General features: G+C 34.8%; 1 protein-coding gene across 4 annotated transcripts in view; it reads right to left on the reverse strand.

Moving 5' to 3' along the window:
* The window catches only part of CBR4 (carbonyl reductase 4), a 96363-nt gene that overhangs the window by 66985 nt on the left and 4880 nt on the right, over nucleotides 1-24498 (reverse strand). For 2 of the 4 annotated variants that reach the window (XM_049631301.1, XM_049631303.1), the window contains exon 4: nucleotides 23359-23493. In XM_049631301.1, coding sequence (XP_049487258.1) covers nucleotides 23359-23493 — 135 coding nt within the window. Of the gene's footprint in view, nucleotides 1-7086; nucleotides 9690-23358; nucleotides 23494-24498 lie in introns of those variants that run through there. The other 2 variants (XM_049631302.1, XM_049631300.1) reach the window with 2 other exon arrangements.

The raw sequence follows: 24498 nt of genomic DNA on the forward strand, positions 1-24498 counted from the left end.
AAGAGCTCAGCTTGAAAAAAGCATAGAAGACAGCAGAGAATCTATTCCTGCAGAGATCACAGACCTAAGAAATAGTCATGATGAATTAAGAGGTGCTGTAAATGAGATGCAAAATAAACTACACAAAGTGAGAGCAAGGATGGAAGCAGAGGAGGGAATAGGTGAAATACAAGATAAAATTATGGAAAATAATGAAGCTGAAAAAAAAGAGAGAAAGGAAACTACTAGACCATGAAGAGAGAAATAGAGACCTATATGATTAAATGAAACCAAATAATATCCATATAACAGGAGTTGCAGAAGAAGAGAGAGAGAAAGGGGCAGAAGTTTAATCGAACAAGTTATAGCTGAGAACTTCCCTAATCTGGGGAAAGAAACAGACATCCAAGTCCAGAGGCACAGAGAACTCCCTTCAGAATCAACAAAAACAAGTCAATGCCATGACATAATCATAGTGAAACTGGCAAAATACAAAGAGAATCCTGAAAGCAGCTAGGGACAAATGGGCCTTAACCTACAAGGGTAAATACACAAGGGTAGTAGCAGTCTTGTCTACTGAAACATGGCAGACCAAAAGGGAGTGGCGGGAAATATTCAATGTGCTGAATAGGAAAAATATGCAGGCAAGAATCCTTTATCCAGCAAAGCTATCATTCAGAATAGGAGAAGGCTTTCCCAAACAAAAACTAAAGGAGTTCACGACCACTAAACCAGCCCTACAGGAGATCCTAAGGGGGATTGTGAGTGTAATGCTGCAAACACTACAAAGGACCAGAGACATCATCACAAGCACAAAACCTACAGGTAACACAATGACACCAAATCCATATCTTTCAATAATCACTCTGAATATAAATCAACTAAATGCCCCAATCAAAAGATCAATCAATCAATCAAGATCCATCTATATGCTGCCTACAAGAGACTCATTTTAGACCTAAGGACACACGCAGATTGAAAGTGAGGGGACAGAGAACCACCTATCATGTTATTGCAAATTAAAAGAAAGCCAGAGTAGCCATACTTATATCACATAAACTAGATTTTAAAACGAAGACTGTAACAAGAGATAAAGAAGGGCACTGTATCATAATTAAGGGGTCTATCCATCACAAAGAGCTAACAAATGTAAATGTTTATGCCCCCAACATGAAACACCCGAATATATAAATATATTGATCACAAACATAAATAAATGTATAGATAATAACACTGTGATTGTAGGGGACTTTAATACTCCACTTACAACAATGAACAGATCATCTAGGCAGAAAATCAGTTAGGAAACAATGTCTCTGAATGATACATTGGACCAAATGAACTTAACAAATATATTCAGAAATTTTCATCCAAAAACAGCAAAATACACATTCTTCTCAAGTGCACATGGAACATTCTCCAAAACAGATCACATACTAGGTCACCCTCAACAAATATAAAAGGATTGAGATCATACCATGCATTTTTCAGACCACAACGCTATGAAACTTGAAATCAGCCACAAGAAAAAATTTGGAAAGCCTCCAAATGCATGGAGGTTAACATCCTACTGAAGAATAAATGGCTCAACCAGGAAATTAAAGAAGAAATTTATATATGGACATAAATGAAAATGAAAATATGACAGTCCAAACCCTTGGTGTGCAGCAAAGGCAGTCCTAAGAGGAAAATACATTGCAATTCAGGCCGATGTGTGGAAGCAAGAAAGGTTCCAAATACAGAACCTAACCTCACAGCTAAAAGAGCTAGAAAGGCAGCAGCAAAGAAAGCCCAAAGCCAGCAGAAGAGAAATAATAAAGATAACAGCAGAAAGAAACAATATAGAATAAAAAAGATAGAACAGATCAATGAAACTAAGAGCCGTTTTTTTGAGAGAATAAACAAAATTGATAAACCCCTAGCCAGACTTCTCAAAAAGAGAGGAGACCCAAATAGATAAAATCACAAAAGAGGAAAGATCACAACCAATACCACAGAAATACAATTATTAGAGAATACTATGAAAATTTATATGGCAACAAACTGAGGCAATCTGGAAGAAATGGACAAATTCCTAGACACCTACACACTACCAGAACTCAAAAAGTAAGAAATAGAAAATTTGAACAGACCCATAATCAGTGAAGAAATTGAACTGGTTATCAAAAATCTCCCAACAAATACGAGTTCTGGGCCAGATGGCTTCCCAAGGGGAATGCTACCAGACATTTAGAGGAGAGTTAATACCTGTTCTTCTCAAGCTGTTCCAAAAAATAGAAATGGAGGGAAAGCTTCAAGACCCATTCTATGAAGCCAGCATCACCTTGATTCCCAAACTAGACAAAGACCACACTAAAAAGGAGAATTACAGAACAATGTCCCTGATGAACATAGATACAAAAATTCTCAACAAGATACTAGCAAATTGAATTCAACAGTATGTTAAAAGAATTATTCACCATGATCAAGTGGGATTTACTCCTGGGCTACAGGGCTAGTTCAATTAATATATTGATTAGTATACTGATTAGTGCAAATCAATCAGTGTGCTACATCACATTAATAGAAGAAAGGATAAGAACCATATGATCCTATCAATAGATGCAGAAAAAGCATTTAACAAAATATAGCATTCTTTCTTAATAAAAACCGTCAAGAAAGTTCAGATGGAAGGAACATTCCTTAACATCATAAAAGCCATATATAAAAGGCCCACCACTAATACCATCCTCAATGGGGAAAAACTGAGAGCCTTCCCCTGAGATCAGCCAGGGATGTCCACTCTCATACTGTTGTTGAACATAGTGTTGGAAGTCCTAGCCTCAGCAATCAGACAACAAAACGAAATAAAAGGCATTCAAATTGGCAAAGAAAAGGTCAAATTTTCACTCTTCACGAATGGCATGATACTCTGCATGGAAAACCTGAAAGACTCCACAAAAAAACTGCTAGAAATGATACATGAATTCAGCAAAGCTGTAGGACATAAAAATCAATGTACAGAAATCAGTTGCATTTCTATACACCAATAATGAAGCAACCAAAAGAGATATCAAGGAAATGATCCCATTTACAACTGCACCAAGAACCATAAAATACCTAGGAATAACCCTAACCAAAGAGATAAAAGGTCTGTATGCTGAAAACTATAGAAATCTTATGAAAGAAATTCAAGAAGACACAATGAAGTGCAAAACCATTCCATGCTCATGGATCAGAAGAACAAATACTGTTAAAATGTCGATACAACCCAAAGCAATCTACACATTCAATGCAATCCCTATCAAAATAGCACCAGCATTCCTAACAAAGGTAGGATAAACAATCCTACAATTTGAATGGAACCATAAAAGGCCCTGAATAGCCAAAGTAATGTTGAAAAACAAACAAACAAGGAGGCATCACAATCCCGGACTTCAGCCTGTATTACAAAGCTGTGATCAACAAGACAGTATGGTATTGGCACAAAAACAGACACATAGATCAAGGGAATAGAATAGAGAACCCAGAAATGGACCCACAAATGTATGGCCAACTAATCTTCGACAAAGCAGGAAAGAATATCCAATGGAAAAAAAAGACAGTCTCTTCAGCAAATGGTGTTGGGAAAACTGGACAATGACATGTAGAAGAATGAAACTGGACCACTTTTTTTATATCATACACAAAACTAAATCCAAAAGGGATGAAAGACCTAAATGTGAGACAGGAAACCATCAAAATCCTACAGGAGAAAACAGGCAACAACTTCTTTGACCTTGGCCACAGCAACTTCTTAATTTACATATCTCCAAAGGCAAGGGAAATAAAAGCAAAAAGAACTATTGGGACCTCATCTAGATAAAAAGCTTCTGCAAAGCGAAGGAAATAATCAGCAAAACTAAAAGGTAACCTACAGAATGGGACAAGATATTTGCAAATAACATATTGAATAAACAGTAAAAAAATCTATAAAGAAGTTACCAAACTCAACACCCAAAAAACAAATAATCCAGGGAAGAAATGGGCAGAAGACATGAATAGACACTTTTCCAAAGAAGACATCCAGATGGCAAAAAGACACATGAAAAGATGCTCAACATCACTCATTATCAGGGAAATACAAATCAAAACCACAATATGATACCACATCACACCTGTTGGAATGGCTAAAATTAACAACTCAGGCAACTACAGACATTGGCGAGGATGCAGAGAAAGGGGAACCCTCTTGCACTGTTGGTGGAAAAGCAAACTGGCGCAGCCAGTCTGGAAAACAGTATGGAGGTTTCTCAAAAAGTTAAAAATAGAACTACCCTATGACCCAGCAATAGCACTACTAGGAATTTATCCAAAGGATATGGAAGTGCTGATTCATAGGCACATATACACCCCAATGTTTATAGCAGCACTATCAACAATAGCCAAATTATGGGAAGAGCCCAAATATCCATCAACTGATGAATGAATAAAGGAGGTGAGGTATAAATGCACAATGGAATACTACTTGGTGATGAAAAGAATGAAATCTTGCCATCTGCAACAATGTGGATGGAACTGGAGGGTATTATGCTAAGTGAAATAAGTCAGAGAAAGACAGATATCATATGATTTCATTCATATGTGGAATTTGAGAAACTTAACAGACGACCATAGAAGGGAAGGAAAAATAAGATACAAACAGAAAGGGAAGCAAACCATAAGAGACTCAAATACAATGAACAAAATGAGGGCTGGTGGGGTGGGAAAATGGGTGATGGGCATTGAGGAAGGCACTTGCTGGGATGAGCACTAGGTGCTGTATGTTAGTGATGAATCACAGGAATCTATTCCTGAAGCCAAGACTACACTGTATGTTAGGTAACTTCACAATAAATAAAAATAAAATAGTAAAGAATAATAAAAAAATAACCACTATGGTTATGGTAAAAAAATAAAAGATGCCTCCAAAGAAGGCATACAGATGGCCAACAGGCTCATGAAAAGATGTTCATCATCACTTATCATCAGGGAAATGCAAATCAAAACTACAAGGAGATATCACCTCATACCTGTCAGAATGGCTAACATCAACAACACAAAAAACAAGGGCTGGTGAGGATGTGGAGAAAAAGCAACCCTCCTGCACTGTTGGTGGGAATGCAAACTGGTGTAGCCACTCCGGGAAACAGTATGGAGGTTCCTCAAAAAGTTAAAAAAAGAACTATCCTAAGATCCAGCAATTGTACTATTTACCCAAGAAATACAAAAACACTAAATCAAAAGGATACATGCACCCCTATGTTTATAACAGGATTATTTCAAACAGGCCAGATTGGAAGCAGCCCACATGTCCACTGACTGATAAATGGATAAAGATTTTATTATTATACACACACACACACACACACACACACACACACACACACACAACATCAAAATCCCAAATAATCCCATTAAAAATGGTCAGAGGACCTCATTCAACATTTTTCCAAAAAAGGCGTACAGATGTCCAACAAACATATGGAAAGATGCTCAACATCACTAATCATTAGGAAAATGCAAATTAAAACCACAATGAGATAGCACCTTACACCCATCAGAATGCCTAAAATCAAAAAGACAAGAAATAACAAGGGTTAACAAGGATGTAGAGAAAAATGAACACTTGTACACTGTTGGTGAAAATGTAAATGGGTGCAGCCACTGTGGAAAATAGTATGGAGGTTCCTCAAAAAACTAAAAATAGAAATATCATATTATCCAGTAATTCTACTACTGGGTAATTATTTAGGGAAAATGAAAATACTAATTGAAGAGGATATACGCACCCCTATGTTTATTGAAACATTATTTGCAATACCCAAAATAGAGAAAAAATCCAAGTGCCCATCAGTAGAGGAATGGATACACAAGATGTGGTACACACACACACACACACACACACACACACACACACACACTGGAAGATCACTCAGCCACAAAAAGGAATCAGATCTTACCATTGGTGACATCATGAATGGACCTAGAAGGTATTATGCTAAGTGAAATAAGACAGTGGAAGACAACACATGATTTCACTTATATGTGGAATCAAAAACAAAACAAACAAAAAATAAAACATACCCCTAAATACAGAAGTCAAGCTAATAGGAGGAAGTAATCAAAATGGGTGAAGCAGAGTGGGAAGTACAGGCTTCCAGTTACAGAATGAATAAATCACAGGAATGAAAGGTACAGCATAGGGAATATAGTCAATGGTTTTATAATTGTGTTGTATGGTGACAGATGCTACAGTTGTGAATATAAAGTAGTTGAATGACTATGTTGAATTGCTGATATTAACATAACATTGTGTGCCAACTATACTTCAATTAAAAATATTCTTTTGAAAAAAAAAAGTTCTGCAGGTAATACTGATACTACCCTTATCTCAACTATTAGCCCAAGAATTCTAAATTAAATTTCTGGTAATTATTCAAACTAAGGTCTATTGCCTAAGAGAAAATAGTTGATTGGCTTAGCATAGCAAATTCAGGTTTGTTTTTTTTTTTAATGTTTATTTATTTTGAGAGAGACAGAGAGAGAGAGAACAGGGGGAGGGGCAGAGAAATGGAGAGAGAGAATCCCAAGCAGGCTCCTCACTTTCAGCTAAGAGCCCAATGGGGAGCTCAAACTCCCAAACCATGAAATCATGACCTGAGTCAAGATCAAGAGTCAGATGCTTAACCAACTGAGTCACCCAGGTGCCCCACAGCAAATTAAGTTTTAAATTGAAAGTAAGCATCAAAATTAGAAATAAATGACCAAAAAAGATAAATTACCAAAAAGTAAATCATAGGGATTTGATCGAAAAAGAATATTCCAGGATACATACTAAGAGTCAGAACAGATATACCTCAATGACTATCACCAACAACAGGACAAAGTAATGGACTGATGATCTTAAACCAAAAAATCATGGTGGTTTAGGGGAGCCTGGGTGATTCAGTATATTGAGCATCTAACTCTAGATTTCAGCTCAGGTCATGATCCCATGGTTGTGGGGTTGAGCCCCAAGTCAGGCTCTGCGCTGAGCTTGGAGCCTGCTTGGAATTCAATCAATATTTGGTTTCTTAATTAACTAAATGAATGAAAACACCATATGGTCTTTATTCCCAGGAGCTCACAATGTAGTTGAAAGATGAAATGAATATTAAAAAACACTTAATTATTAGATAATTTGAATATAGTTGACCCTCAAACAATGCAGGGGATTAGGAACACTGACCACCTGCACAGTCTTAAATCCACATATTGTGATGCCCAAAAACTTAACCATTAATAGCCTACTGTTGACTAGAAACCTTCCCAACAACATAAACAGTGAGTGAAAACATTTTGTGAGCTATACGTATTATATTCCGTATTCTCACAATAAAGCTAGAGAAAATGTTAATAAAATCACAAAATACATTTACAGTACTATACTATAAGATATCCATATATAAATGGACCCACACAGCTCAAACTCATGTTGCTCAAAGGTCAACTGTATATTTGCCAAGTTGTTAAGAATTCACTGAAGTTCTTGAATGGCTGCGCATAAAAAACACCTGCCAACTGATTTGAGCAACAGGATGCATGCATTAAATTGCAAACTCTACCAGGTCAGAGGGAGTAGGAGAATTCGCCTGGAATGGAACAGTAAAGGCTTATTTTACCTATTTCAAGATCTCTTCCCGTATTCTACTAGTTTGTTATGACCTGGGTGAGGGGGCTGTAACAGTTAAAAAGGTTTTATTTCTTGAAGTACAAATACACACACTTAAAGGTTAAACCTATCTGTAGCTTTAATGTCATTAAGTCAGTGAAATGTATTGCTTTCTTCCTAATCACCAGTCAAATCACCCTCACTGATGATTTCAGAAGATGTGATATCCAGAGAAAGAAACTCAAACCTACGTGGGATGTTATAAAGAAGAAATGCAGGTAGCTAAAGGCCTGCAGGTGAGGCAGCATTAGAAAAATGGCCTACTCCTCTCCATAAACTCTCCTACCTTAAAAGCATCAGCTACAACACTGGAAACCATCCAGACTGCTCCATTTCTTTTATGCACCTGGAACTGTTAATGCCTGATAAAATCCAAGTATTACCATGCTAGCATTTAGTAAACAATTTGATTAGTGACACTCATTTTACTCACACTAATTAACTTTCCTACTTCCTAAACTTCTTTAAGTAAAGATTATGTTGAAGATAAATTTAAAATCATTTTTTTAAGGAGTCAGGAAGCTTGACATAGAAATTAGATCTGACTTTATTACTTTTTATTTTTTATTTTTATTACTTTTATCACATTGCATTTATTTAGTACATCCAATTCACACCTTTGCACTGACTTGCAATATAAAATAAAATCTGTTTACATAAAATAATGTTCAGCTCCAATAAAACTTACTTTTTAAAGTGCAGTAAATATTTAAACCATATTTCAAAATGATAAATAATAAAAATCAACATGAATCCAGTGACATTTAAAATATCACACTATTCCCCAGAAAAGAGTTCAATGGAAAATAGATGTTGCCTGATATTTCAGTTTGTGTCTTCCATTCTCGGGCAAATATTTTCTTTTAAAATTAATGCTTTAACTGTTCCTTATAAAGACATCTTATTCACTGTTACTGCATATTTACTTAAAGTATCATTTATGCTATTCATAAGTAATTATTTCTAAAATTTTATAAAAATTATTACATTCACTCATACAAAATATTCTGAATTTTTAAAATGTCATAATTTCTTACACTGTTTTTAAGTAGTTTGCTAAAATTAGTGTTTTGAGGATAAAAAAACACACACAAAAAAACTACTTCTATTTCCTAAGTTGATAATATCTATGTAGCTCATTACTATATGAGATATTAAAACCTTAAAGGTTATTATTACACATCACTTTGAGAAATTCTATAGGATGGATCAACTGTACCACACTTGTATTTGTAAATTATTTTGTCCAGCTGCTTAATCAGGAGTAATGCACTCAAAGAAATTGGATTCTAAATTTATGCCTGTATCTAACTGATATTTTTTTTTCAACCTGTATAAAAATTGATCTTCTAAGGCATATGTAAAAGGAATACAATGTTTAACTTTGGCAGGACTGCTAAAATATTGACAACTAACCAATGCCCTATAAATACTCTTATCTTAGCAATGGCTCACAAGGTTAACTTCTAGAGAATTTTGTCTGATACAATGAAGTAATTCATGACCATTAGACCATATAATTTTTGCCACTTTTGCAACAAAATATGTAAATTAAAATAATGTCTGTTTATAGCACTTGCAAATGTCTATATGTTAAGATCGCTACAGCCTATAAGGTTCTTAGCATTTAGAAAACACAACTGGTCACACACTGATCTTTTTAGACATATTCATATAAAAATGGAAATAGTATTTGTAGCATCAATAAGTTTGATTAGCAAATGTCACCCATGTAGGTATCAACAGCCCAAATACAAATAAATCAACAGCCCAAGTGTGCCTTTGATTATAATCACTATTTTAATTGAATAATCTGTAAATTATATCGTGAGTTGTAATCCCCCATCCACTACCAGAACATGCCCTGTAACATATGGTGATTCTAAAAGAAACACAACCGCATGTGCCACATCAATAGGTTCTCCAAACCTCCCAAGAGGGATAATTTTCTTTAAATGTTCTTCTTTCAGGTCTTTCGTCATATCTGTATGAACAAATCCTAAAAGAAAAATGTTTATTTAGTTGACACTTAGAGACACTAAGACATCTGCGCAATTCTAAATAAAAATCAATTTGCATCAGAAAGTTTGAGATTATCAATAAACTTGTTTAGGAAATACAGAGTTCCACTAGCAATCAAGTATGTTCATTAATTTTAACTGAATAACACCAAAATATTTGACTCCCAATTATTTCGCCCAATTCATAGCACAATACAAGTGGGTAGATACAACATGAATAAAAATTTCATTCCTTGGGGAACCTGTAGTTTATGGAAGAAACACTCACTTGTACCCCTAAATATAATAAAAGGACATCTGATGAATATCCTTATATATAAAGTATCACAAAAAAGTAATTTTTACTTGATTGAGGGTAGAGGGGTAGTAGGGTTAGAGGGAAGAAAGGTGGTGACATGAACTGATTCGACAGTTCTGACAAAAATTAGTTTCATTTGCTATAGCTAAGATAGTTGATCAGAAAGACCAATATTTCCAATATTCATAAGAAAAAAATCTTATGGAATGATCCAATTCTTTTTTTTATAAAGTTTATTTATTTATTTTGAGAGAGAGAGAGAAGGGCGGGGGGGGGGCGGAGAACAAGCAGGGGAGGGGCAGGGAGAGGGAGAGGGAGAGGGAGAGAATCTCAAGCAGGCTCTCAGCTATCAGGGCAGAGCCCAATGTGGGGCTTGAGCTCATGAACCATGAGATCATGACCTGGGCCAAAATCAAGAGTCATAGGCTTAACTGACTGAGCCACCCAGGCATCCTTGAAATGATCCAATTCTGATGCAAGTATAATACATTGAAAATTCAAAATTTAACATGGCATTGGTATATGAAATAAAGCTCAAAAAGAACATGTTCTAACGTGTAGAGGTTTATAGTATAAAGTACTATATATTATGCAACCAATTCTAAATGGTTCATACTGTAGATATATGCAAGAATTCTAAATTTATTAAGAAAATCTTGTGAGATTAGTCTGAGACAAATACATATTACCAATAAAGTGCTCAATTACATAATCACTATACTGTATAGTATTCAATCATTTAAACTTTTAAAAAGAAAGCAAATAATTAACCCTCAGGAAATTAACAACAGAAAAGATCTTTAAAATGTTAAGGTCATGAAAAATATATGGACTAAAAGTCAGACATGTGAAGTGAAACTTTAACGTGCAATCTCAAGAATACAGTTTTCAAAGTGGCTTATGTTAAAATTAAATCATTTGTCACTCAAATTGTAAATCAACCTAAATACAGTGACATTTTAAACTATAAGGATAAATGTGAACTAAACACTATACTGAAAATTAACATTAAGTCACTGGTTTATTATGTAATACTATGTTATTATTTAATTGTTCTTTGCCTTAGATTTCACTCATAAATATCCAAACAGTTTCTGAAAAGTCTTATGAGAAATAATCATAGATTCTTCCATCACAAGGCCTATGACAGTGACAACTTTATTAGGGGAAAACCAGAAACAAACTGAATGTCTTTCAAAAAGGAACTGTTTAAAGAAATCATGGTATATCCACATGATAGAACAATATGTATCTATGAAAAATGATGCTATAGAAGAACATTTAAAAGTGGAAAATAATATTTGCATATTAAAAAGGTAGTTACAAATGCATTATCCCATTATTAAAAAGAAAACAAAAAATATATATACTAACAAAAAAAGCCCCACCAAAATATTAACAGTGGTTATCACTAATTACTAGCATTACAAGTAATGATTTTTACTTTCTTCTCTGTACTTGTCTGTACTTTCCAAATCGTCTACAACAGATATATATTATTTTGGTATTCAAATAAAAAGTTACTGAAAAAGATGCACGGTACTAACTTCAGATGGTCTGTAATGAGGGCCTGGAATAACAAAATAATTTTACATTGGGAGATTTCACTGTTTCATTGTGAGATTACACTGTAAAATATGACCTCTTCTGCTACATTTATTTAAAAAGTCAGCAACATTTCCTTCAATCCCTTTCATCTTTAAGAACAATGAGATGGCCAGAGGAAAAAAGAATAAAGAGAAGCAGCTGACACAGATAACACTGGATAACCAGCCTCTGCAGAATTTCAAGTGAACTGTAAATGAAACTTCATCTACAGTGAAGAGTCAGAATGATCAACAGGCAATCCAAATTACCTTAAAAAGCACTATCATGGGACTGCTTGATATCCAAAGTTTTAGGTCTTTGGACACACTTATTTTCAAAGATACCTCAGAGTGTATTAGGAAAAAAAACAACTATCTCACATGTTTAAGAAGTTGAATGCATTAGGGGCATCTGCATTAGGGGCTCAGTTGATTAAGCACCTGACTCTTGATTTCAGCCCAAGTCATGATCTCATGGTTTGTATTTTGAGTCCCGCCGCCACCCTGTCAGGTTCTGTGCTGACAGTGTGGAGCCTGCTTGGGATTCTCTCTCTCTCTCCCTCTCTCTATACCCCCTGCCCCCACTCACGCTCATTCTGTCAAAAAAAAAAAAAAAAAAGAAAAAGAAAAGAAAAAAGAAAAAAGAAAAAAGAAAAAAAAAAGCTGAAGGAATTAAAATTATGAATGTAACATTTAAAAGACATTATTTTCTCAAAGAGTTCATGATACACTTATTTTAATCTAAGGTTGTTTTAATTCTGGCAAAACTGGCATGTTTCTCCACTAACTCTCAAAGCCCTCAACAGAAAATCAATAATGTGTTTTAATCTTAAAAAAAAAAAAAAAAGAAAGGAAAGAGAAAAAACTCAAAAAAACTACAGTAAAAATGGTTTGCAAGAAAGACCTTGTGACAATCAGTTAGCAAATCCCAGGCTCAACTTCTAACTGGTTCTAGTAACTTTTTCTCAAAACCAGCATTTTGTGGTAAAAAAAGACCCTTGGATTAGGACACATTAAACTAGATTTTGGTTCCCCGCTCTGCTGATACTATCAAAGCTATGACCCAAGCAAAGTCATGTACTATCTAAAACTGTATGACTATTTCTGTATCATATAATAAGTAGATTGAAAATGATGGACCTCTGAGATTTCCTTTAGCTCTACAAAACTATGATTCAAAGACGAAAAGTATGCCTCATTAAATGACTACTTAACTTGAAGATTAGGAAAGTGGGCTCCCCTACAAGGACCCTCAAGTAGAATAGCTCCAATTCAGGAAGCGCTGATGCTAATCTAGGTTTTTATTCATTCTGTGTGGAAAGAAACTCATTTGCCCAGCTTCCGGGTGGATATCAGTCCTTATGGGTCTGTCCTTTTGGAGACAAAGAATAAGGCCACACAATCTGTGAGAGGCCATTTGAAGGCATTCCGCCTTGGAAAAAAAAAGACAGATCTAGAACAGAGCATGAGGTACTGAAAAGCAAATCTTAGATTTAAATAGTGAGACAAGGTTTTTTGGGTTTTGTTTTGTTTTGTTTTGTTTTGTTGAGGGAGAGGGAGAGGGAGAGGGACACTAGCACACGCACAGGGCAGGGGCAAAGGGAGAGGGAGTAAAAGAATCTTAAAGCAGGCTACGTGCCCATGAGTGAGATCATAACCTGAGGCAAAATCAAAAGTTGGACACTTAACAAGCTGAGCTACCCAGGCACCCCAAAACAGTAGACAATTCCAGTGAGGTGAAAAGAAGTCTTATGCCACAGTTATGGGCCATGAGGGCAGACTATAGTCTTCCAAAAAACAACCAGGTAAGTGAGATACATGGAACAGAAAAAAGTATCTTGAAGCTTTTGATAAGATCTTGTTCAACTTTACAACCTGGATTCAGCCCTGCTACAATCTGTGTCCATGTTAGGTCGAATTTGAGAAGGAGAGAGATGTGTGTCCCCTGAATCCAGCAATGATCGCAAGAAGTCCAGAACTGAGATCATGATGTTCAAACACCCACCTTACATGAAGATTTTCCCTCTACTGCTCAAGACTGGATAAGGGTGTTATTTCATGAAGGGAAGTCTACACAGATTCTCTCCAGGTCTTTGTTTTGTTTTGTTTAAGTATGAAATTTATTGTCAAATTGGTTTCCATACAACACCCAGTGCTCATCCCAAAGGTGCCCTCCTCAATACCCATCACCCACCCTCCCCTCCCTCCCACCCTCCATCAATGCTCAGTTTGTTCTCAGTTTTAAGAGTCTCTTTGAATGAATAGTTATAATGACAATCCTCACGGGATCCCTGAGGATCCCATAACCATCCCTGAACTCTACACCGAAAGCCTAAAATAAAGTAGGCATGAGAGGCCAAGTTGAAAGGAAGGGATGAATTCACCAATACTGGCTTTTCCTCTTTGAATATGATGTTTGATATTGAGACCAAGAACAGGTCCAAAGAACAAGAACCTTTCTCTCATCACTATCAGCAGCTTTTTTAATTAATAGACTTATTTTTAGAGCAGCTTTAGGTTTACAGAAAAATTGAGCACATTACCCCATTTTTCCCCAATTATTACCATCTTGCCTTAGGATGGTACATTTGATGATCCAATATTGATACATTATTAAGTAAAGTTTGTAGCTTACATTAGCGTTCACTATATGGCTGGTATAATAATTGTATCCACCATACAATATAATAATTGTATCCACCATACAATAGCAGAAAATAATTTTATTGCCCTAAAAATCTGCCTTCAGCTTTTAAGAATTCATGTATATCATCCCCAAATTTATCAGAAATCAAATAAAAAACATGTAGCTAGTCTCTAATGATAAGCTACTCCAGGCTCTACCAAATTTCAATGTCATTTTATGCTATAGCTCATGAATCATGTGATCCTCATTTAAAAATATATTCACAACCCAAGACACTGACTGCATATAAACAGCCTGTTGGATTCTCTATCATATATCATAAGACCTGAGCAGAAATATTAGTAGTCCTTAAACATGCTCATTTTTGTGCTTGTATTGCACAAACTGTGCTCTCCCCTTGGCCCCACAGGCTTCTCTTCCATATCATTATCACTTTATTTATAAAGTTCTGGAAATGTTGCTCTCCTACTTGCTTTACTACATATGTATTTACAATGCCTTTCAAGCTGGGTTATAAAAATTACAAACTACCAGTAGGTGCCACTGTCTAGCAAATGATGTTACTGATCACTTGGGCAATTCAGGGTTTCCAGCTAAATACAAAGCTGTCACTCCTTAAACAGATAACTGAAATGTATCCTTGTACTAAGTCGAGTGCATGTCTTCCACTTTAGTTCCACAAACATGACAGCACACTCAGTAAATTGTTTTTAAAAAGGTACAGATATACTCTTCCTCATAAAATCATGTACATGGTTCTTGTCCGATGAGAATTTATATTTGATAAATTCTAAAGAAAACATATTTCTTTTATCCATTTTTGGCTAGCTATATAAATAAACAGCATTTCATTTCCATATCTGTTGGTCACTACTTTAATTTTGAAAGCTTTTATGTACAGCACAGACCATGTATTTAAATAAGATGCCAGGATTTTAGCCTATCACCAGTATTAACAATTGTGGGATATAAACTAATTGATACACCTACCAGCTCAGGTATCAAGTCTTTGGTATATAGAAAGAATTAAAATAACCCCAGACACTTTTTTTAAAGAAGAACAAATAAGGTTTTCAGAAACTAGACTAAGTAACCAGAACAAACTTCATGTGTCTTAATATTATGTTTGTAAAAGCATATAGGAAAGCAGTGTGAAAAATCATCTCCATATCAAGTGGCATATTAAGAGCACCAAAATAATATGTTTTGAGTAGCTGCAAAGCTTATGCAAGCATTTGTCAACAAGATTTTCTCCAAGCAGTAAATGTAAAAGCTCTTCAACTTAAAAAGGGGGGGAAGGGTAGACACTTAAGGGATCCTACACAAATAAATGCAATGCTGTACTACTTGTCAAAACTTAAAATGCATATACCCTTTGAGTCTTGGAAGTTTCATTCCCAGGATCATACTCATATACTCATACATGTACAAGATAAATTGCACACAGGTACTGTCACCACATTATTAGTTATAATGGCAAAAGATCAGAAGCAACCCAAATGCCCATCAAGAGGCAACAGGTTAAATAAATTATGGTACACCCCTAAGACAGACATTATTGTCTTTTAATTCAGCCACTAAAAGTGATACAGCAATCACATAAGACCACATATTGTATGATTTCATTTATATGAACTGTATCAGAATAGGGAACTCTACAGAGACAGAAAGTGGGTTATTAGTGGTTGCTAGAAGCTGGGGAGATTGGAGGGAAATGGGGAGTGAATGCTAACGGCTACAGGTTTCTTTGGGGATGATGAAAATGTTCTAAAATGTATTGTGGTGATGATAGAACAATTCTTTGACTATACTAAAACCACTGAAGTGCACACTTTAAATGGGTGAACTGCATGACATATGAGTTATACTTCCATAAAGCTGAGATTTTAAAAATGTAAAGCAATTCTATATAGAATAATATGGAATCAACTCCAAGATACACTACTGCACTATGAATAAAGCCAAGGTACAGAACTCTACAAACAGCATGATACAATTTGTGTTTTCTTTTTATATATTTATATATTCACATATTGTATATTCACATAAATAAATACAGATTTATATTTTTATATATTATATGTATTTATACACACACACATACTTTATTGGGTTGTGTGTAAAATACTGAAGACTCTAGTTAACTCTAGTGGTTGCTTTTGAGAAAAGAAACTAGATGATTAGAGAAGACTCACTTTTCAATCTATGCCTTTTTATACTTTTGAATTTTGTACCATGTTTGTGTTATCTACTGAAAACACGTTTTTAAAGTTATGTACCCATTATAGTTTCAATTTATCAAATATTGTTTCTCATATTCAGTATTTTCTAATCAGTGAGATTTATCCATGATGAGAAATTTATTTTATATTTGAATACCAAAGCTTAGTAACTAACTGATCTTTAAAAAGTCAATAATATTAGGCAGGGATTAATGGCCTAATTTATTATTTTCCCTTTCTTGCTTTTTCTGTTATGATTTGCTTCTTAATTGTTTTCCTTAACTGGAAACTCCATTTGAAGGTGACCAGGAAAACTGACATAAGAAGAAACATATTTGTTAATTCTGAGGTTTGTCAGTTCTATTAAAAGACATGACAAATCTGGTTGAAATTACTACCCAAAATAAACAAATAATCCATAGAATCAATTTAATTCTTCTACTTCCACTTACACTTCACTTCTGACCAATAAACATATTCAGACTATGAATCCTGCTAAATATGTATCCCCAACATAAGAAAGGTCACCCTATGAAATGGCCACATTTTTAGCAATAAGGGTTTTTTTCTGTAGTACAAATTGGCACTGGAAAGTAAAATCTTTAGGAAAGGCTATACAAACACACTTCCATTAACACTCATAAAACTTCCCTTTGTATACAAACTGGATTCCCACTATTTAGTCTGTTGTCTTGACGACTGATTCACTTTGACAAAATTAAGCATTCCTTCTTCAGTGTTTCCATAGCATCATATATATATATGTTCCTCTACTTTATATTCATCATACGGCATTGTAATTATTTGTTTACCTGTCAGTCTTTGTCACTGTACTTAGCTCCTTGTAGCAGAAATATCTTACTCATTTTTTTTATAAGTTTGGAACCCTTGTATATAGGAGACACTTCAGGAAATCTTCTGAGTTATTATTATGAGTTAGAAACACTTGCATTACCCTTAAATCATTCAACTTTTAGATCATCATGAACTAGAACTAACTCTTCACCACCCACACTACTGCAATCCCTAAAGGAGGGAGCAAATACATACATCCCAAATCTCAAGTAATCGAGAATCAAGTAATTCTGTATATGGTTTAACTAAGCTAACACAAAAATCAACCAGGTTACATAAGCATACACAAACAGAAAGCAATGTCAAAAGGACTACAGGTTTTAGTTTATTTTCTTTTCTTTCCTCCCCTGCCCCCCCAAAATGGCTGTATCGAAACCACAGTCATTTATCAAATGTTCATTGAGATGAAGTCACATTACAGAGCACAAGGGTTATCAGGACATTTTGACAATTCCCTGATCCCTGCTAGTTCAGCATCACTGACAAATAAAACACCAATTCCAATATACAAGCTGGAGTCATTAGTGACTTGAAATGGAAAAGTGGCAAAGATCTACTCCAACCTAACACTCTCAAACAACCAATGAACCAAAATGTCTTTTCTCATATAGATAATCAATTCTTCAATACCTACAGTAAGCTAGGACAAAGATCCCATGGCTAACTGGCACAGGTATACAAAAACAATCATTTTATCCAAAAGCCAAGGAAATATCTATGCGAAGCTTCTATCACACCAAACAGTGATAATGTAGATTTGAGTTTTAGCACCTTTTTATCACCCTCTTTACTAATCCAGGTAATTTGTGTATGTTTTTGGTTTTTTTATATCCATTTGGTCCAAGGATAGTTTACACTTTTTATAATAATGCCATGGTCTCATGTCCTTGGTAAGTTAAAACTTCTGTCTGTACTACCTACGATCTCCTGAACTGACAAATCACAAAGAACCAAGCTCTCCATTCTGCACCTCCAGTGAACAGCATTGCCACATAATTCACATGAGAACAGCTTGTTAACCAATCTGCTGAAATAATGGACTTGTCAAAATCTTTTTTTAAAAAGATTAAACATCAACTTTCTACAGCTCTTATTTTTAATTCATTTTGTTATTTTCAAATTTGTACATTTAAATGGTTCTAACTTCTAGATAAAATGATTTTTGATGTTATTGTGAGACTTCTTCATATTTTTGGGATACTGAACTGTAATGTTTTCTTAAAACTAGAGTCTATTTTGTTATACTGTCTGCTTATAAATTTATGGAATCCCAGATACTTGATGCAGCATCCATAATTTTCATTTTTGGATTTCTAGCTGGATTAGTACTAATTTTATACATGTTTAACTGGTCTGTACACTTTGGGATGGTACTTGAGGAAGGTTTCTGACTAATCTTAAAGTCATTGTAATTAATACTTACCTATTCAACATTTCTGGCCCTATTTTGGCTGAAGAGTGACATATAGTTATGACCATTTTGCAGTTCATGTTTAGGAACTTAATATGTTTTTATGTAGGTATTCCAACTGCTTCTATTATCCTGTGAACTAAACACACTGCATAGCACTGAGTCTTCTGATAGATGCTTATATGCTGCATTGTTTCAGTCCCCTCTGGGAGGCCTGTAACATCTGTAGATCAGAACAGAGACCAGAATCTATAATATGGTCCCTTTCTCAAACTGAGCAACTAAACCACTTCAAGATAAGCTTTGGCAAAAGTTTTCTCTTATAACTCTGTGCTCGCATTTGGTATCGTGAAAGTTGGCTTTATAATTATCTTGAAGATTATATCAACACACTGACACTTCATCCCTCTTTCCCTTTCCATCTTACAGATTATTTAGCATAATGTGGAAATTTAAATTGGAGGAAATTTTTAAAAGGGACTTAAGTGATCTGTAGAATGCTTTTGTTCATGAGTACAGATGGCTATTGAATAGAACTTGTTTAAAATTTCAGGCAATTAATTTGAAGACCGAGAAACCAGATGTAAATTGTATATTCAAATTTATATTTTAAACCCTTAGCATAAGTTAAGAATTGGAAAATTTGTTTTGCCTTTACCAAACTACATTAATTCTAATCACTGTTTTAATATTTCCCAATTACCTGTAACTGACAGACCAAGTTAATTGGCTTTGCATCCCATTTAATCCACCAGTATTTTCAAGCCATGAGGAATGCCCAAAGTCAGCACATTAAAAGAAACAGGTGCACAATAATGTTCTACTTGTTTTCTTGAGAAGTCTCTGATTTCTGTGTACTTAGCCCAAATCAAACTTGCTTTGTCTTACAAGTGAATTGCATCTCTGCTGGCTTGGTTTTTCCTACATATTTAACAAAAAGACAAGTGTTCCTGATAGATTTCCTACAGAAGGCTAGCTCTATTGTAAGTTTCCCACTGTGACTTCTACTATTTTGAAAATTATTAAAAAGCCACATCTATTAAACAGTCATCTTCATTGTTGGCCACTTCAACATATGTCTGATGTTAGGAACCTTAGTTCATCTAAGCAGTGCCTCATGCATATGTAATAGTACTTTCTGGTGCCAGGGTATTCACATTCTCATTTCTGTTACCATGTCCTACCACTTTCCTCCTCCCATGCCATTGCACAATGAGCCTCGGAGCCCCCATCCATTCATTAAGGAAACAACCACAAATAAAATTGCTGTTAAAATCTTGCTACTTCATAGACTGACTTCAAAAAGGATGTTTCTTCCCTGAGTCTGTGTAAGTATCTTTTTACCCTTCAAGTTTTTCTTTGTTTTGAAACTCTAACATGAATCCTGGGTAGTTCTCTGGGGTACAACGAAGTCCAGTGAAGAGCATCTTGTCTATTTTGAAAACAAACATGTGATCCCTAGCAATTCTTTTTCTGTCTGAATATTGACTTTCTAGAGAAATTACTATGTCAGTACATGACTGCTTGATTAAATGTGCAAATGACATCACATATGCTTCCTTGTTTGATTATTCCTTCTGGTTTGTACTTTTATTAAAAGCATATTATAGACCTATTCAAATATTTTAAATATAAATAAGTATTGTTCCCATAAGATAAACTTAAGAAACATATTTAGGTAATAGATGCATTACTTGGAAAGTTCTGCTTTGACACTGACAAAGTCTAAATTAACTAGCAAATGTATGCCAATGAGCAATAAATCAATGGAATATTCCAAGAAGAGAGAGGACACTTAAAATGGAAATAGTTCTCCAATAGTATACCATTTTGAATTGTTCAACTAGTGGATATGTTACCAATACTCACCCCCTACCTACCTTGAAATTCTTAACATTCAGCTCTTAAGAGTTCTTAATTTATAACTGATTTTTAAATGAGAAGTTTCTCTTGTGGTTTCAGTTTGAGAGTAATCATTTATTTAAAAATGCAATGTGGTTTACGCAAGCAAACTGGCATTACTCTTGGTCTCCTTCTTGAAGGTGGCGCACAGACCGGCAGTGTGGCCAGATGTAGCCATTTAAGTCCTGTCAAGATATAGTCATACCCTCACAAATTTCACTACCCAAGTATTTAATGAGGAGCCTCGGTGGCTCAGTTGGTTAAGTATTAGACTACTGATATGGACTCAAGTTGTGATCTCAGAGTCATGGGATCAAGTCCCAAATCGGGCTCTGTGCTTAGTGGAGACCACTTGGGATTCTCTCTCTCCCTCTCTCTCTGCCCCTCCCCTGCACTCATGCATGCGTGTGCGCTCTCTCTCTTGCAGAATGAATAAATAAACCTTAAAAAAAAAAAAGAATTTATTAATAGTGAAGAGTCCATGCTCCTATTCTGATACTCTCTCAGAAGTGCCTGATGATGCTGATGTACTTACAAACACAGAAACAATCTTTGCTATTACTGTACAAAGCCATAAGTATACATAAATTACGTTTAAAAAGAAAAACATAAAACTGGCACTATTTGAAGATGACATGATCTATATAATATATATAAATCTTGAGGAGTCCACCAAAACCTACTAGAAGTAATAAATGAATTCAGTAAAGTTGCAGGATGCAAAACCAATACAGGAATGTGTTGCAATTCTATACACTAATAATGAACCAGCAGAAAGAGAAATTTAAAAAACAATCCCATTTACAATTATACCAAAAAGAATAAAATACTAAGGAATAAACTTAACCAAGGAGGTAAAAGACCTACACTCTGAACCCTATAAGACACTGATGAAAGAAACTGAAAATGCCACAAATAAATATAAAGATATTCCATGTTCATGGACTGCAAAAATTAATATTGTTAAAATGTCCATACTACCCAAAGCAATCAACAGATTCAGTGTGATCCCCATCAAAATACCAATAGTAATTTTTGACAGAACTAGGGACAAAGAATCCTAAAATTTATAAGGAATCACAAAAGACCCCAAATAGCCAAAACAATCTTGAGAAAGAAGGACAAAGCTGGAGGTAATACAATCCCAGATTTTATACATATTATAAAGCTACAGTATTCAAAGCAGTATGGTACTGGCACAAAAACAGACACATAGATCAATGGCACAGAATGGAGAGCCCAGAAATAAACCCATTCTTACATTGTCAATTAATCTGTGCAGAGGTGAAAAGAATATACGATGAAGAAAAGACAGTCTCTTCAGTAAATTGTGTTAACTGGACAGCTACATGCAAAAGAATGAAACTGGCCCACTTTCTTACACAATACATAAAAATAAACTCAAAATAGATTAAAGATCTATATGTGACATCTGAATCCATAAAATTCTAAAAAAAAAAAAAAAAAAAGAAAAGCCAGACAGTAACATCTTGGACATTCACCTTAGCAATATTTTTCTGGATCTGTCTCCTCAGCCAAGGGAAACAAAAGCAAAAATAAACTATTAGGACTACATCAAATTAAAAAGCTTTTCCACAGGAAAAAATTATCAACAAAACCAAAGGCAACCTACTAAATGGGAGAAGATATTTGCAAATGATATATCCAACAAGGAATTAATATCCAAAATATATGAACAACTTCTACAACTCAACACCAAAAAACCACAAATAGCCCCATTAAAAAATGAGCAGAAGACTTGATTCAACGTTTTTCCAAAGAATACACACAGATGGCCAACAGACACATAAAAAGATGCTCAACATCAATAATCATCAAGGAGATGCAAATTAAAACCACAAGGAGATATCACTTTATACCTTCAGAATGACTAGTATCAAAAAGACAAGAAATAACAAGTATTGGCAAGGATGTGAAGAAAAGGAAACCATTGAGCACTGTTGGTGGGAAGGCACAGCCACTATAGAAAACAGCATGGAGGTTCCTCAAAAAATTAAAAACAGAAATACCATATGAGCCAGTAATTCCACTTCTGGATATCTACACAGAGAAAACAAAAATACTAATTCATAAAAATATATGCCCCCCCTGTTTAATCTACTATTATTTACAATAGCCAAGAAATGGAAAAAACCTAAATGTGCAACCATGATGGATAAATGGATAAAGGTGTGATACACACACACACACACACACACACACACACACACACACACGGAATATTATTCAATCATAAAAAAGAATGAAATCTTGCCATTGGTAACAACATAGACAGACCTAGAGGGTATTATGCTAAGTGAATAAGAGAGAGAAAAAGACAAATAGCATGATTTCACTTGTGTGTGGAATCTAAAAAAGAAAACAAACAAAACCAGAAACAGACTCATAAATACAGAGAACTGATGGCTGCCAGAGGGGAGGAAGATGAAGGGATGGGCAAAATAGGTGAAGAGGGTTAAGAGGTACAAGCTTCCAATTATAAAATAAATAAGTCACAGCAATGGAAAGTAGAATATAGAGAATATAGTCAGTAATATTGTAAAAACTTTGCATACTGACAGATGAAAGCTACACCTATCATGGTGAATATTTTATAATATACATCATTTTTTAATCACTATGTTGTACATCTGAAACTAACATAATGGCGTATATCAACTATGCTTCAATTTTTTAAAAAAAAAAAGAAAAAAGTTTTCACTGACCTGGTGCGACCACATTCACTCTAATTTTCTTTCTTGCTACTTCTTTAGCAAGAGCACGTGAAAACCCAACTAATCCTCCTTTACTGGCGCTGTACACAGACTGGCCAGAATTGCCTTTTAAACCAGTAATACTTCCTAGAAAAAATAAAATGAAAGCAAATTCAAACCAATTAATGGATTACTTGAATATTTAGATAATCTTACAGGAAACAAACAAAGGCACAAAGCATTTTACCTTGTCCTTTGCTAAAATTAGGAATTCTAACCAGCATCATTTGAGTGGTAAGACTTAGGGTTGGAATCTGCTCCAGATACAAACAGAAAACAGGCTCTGAAAGAAGCTTACGTAAAACTTCATATGTCAGGCAAGGGCTTGAGAACTGATCCATTAAGTGAAAGAAACCCAATCTCATCTCTTAGTAGGTGAGACATGGTGAAAATCCTATAGTATTTTTAAAGGCTTCCAGTAGGAAGAGGTTAAAACCAGAAAAAGTCAGACAAAGGCTGATTAATTTTATGATTCTACAACACAGATTAAGGACATATTCATTTCCAACTAAAAAAAATAGTTCATCTGAAGATAAATCTCACTAAGTTTGAACTACCATCAATCTAAATTAACTAAGGTTCATTATAAGCTTTTTGTAAAACTGCAATTTAGTTATCTTCAGTGATGTATTATAGCTAGTACTGCCTACTAAAGATTCTTGGGTGGTCTCATTTATATGAATATGAAAGAATAATTTATAATTCAAATATCAACTGTATGCAAATAAATTCTGGTAAAACAGAAGTGGGGAAACAATTTTCTGCACCAGTGACCTGTACTTATGATATAAAAATTAATCAAGAACTTCACAAAACTTTTGAAAAAGTAATTTTATTTTAGGAAAAGAAGAACACCCCAAACACTTTTTATATTAATATATCTACATTATATATTACATGCCAGTTAATGACAGATGAAAAGAACTGTGAAGCACAGAAAGAGAGAAAAGAGGGGCACATAGGTGGCTCAGTTAAGCATCCGACTCTTAACTTTAGCTCAGATCATGATCTCACAGTTCGTGAGTCTGAGCCCTGAGTTGGGCTCTGTGCTGACAATGTGGAGCCTGCTTAGGATTCTCTCTCCCCCCCCCC

The sequence above is a fragment of the Panthera uncia genome, chromosome B1, assembly GCF_023721935.1.
Source record: "Panthera uncia isolate 11264 chromosome B1, Puncia_PCG_1.0, whole genome shotgun sequence".
In the NCBI taxonomy this organism is placed as follows: domain Eukaryota; kingdom Metazoa; phylum Chordata; class Mammalia; order Carnivora; family Felidae; genus Panthera; species Panthera uncia.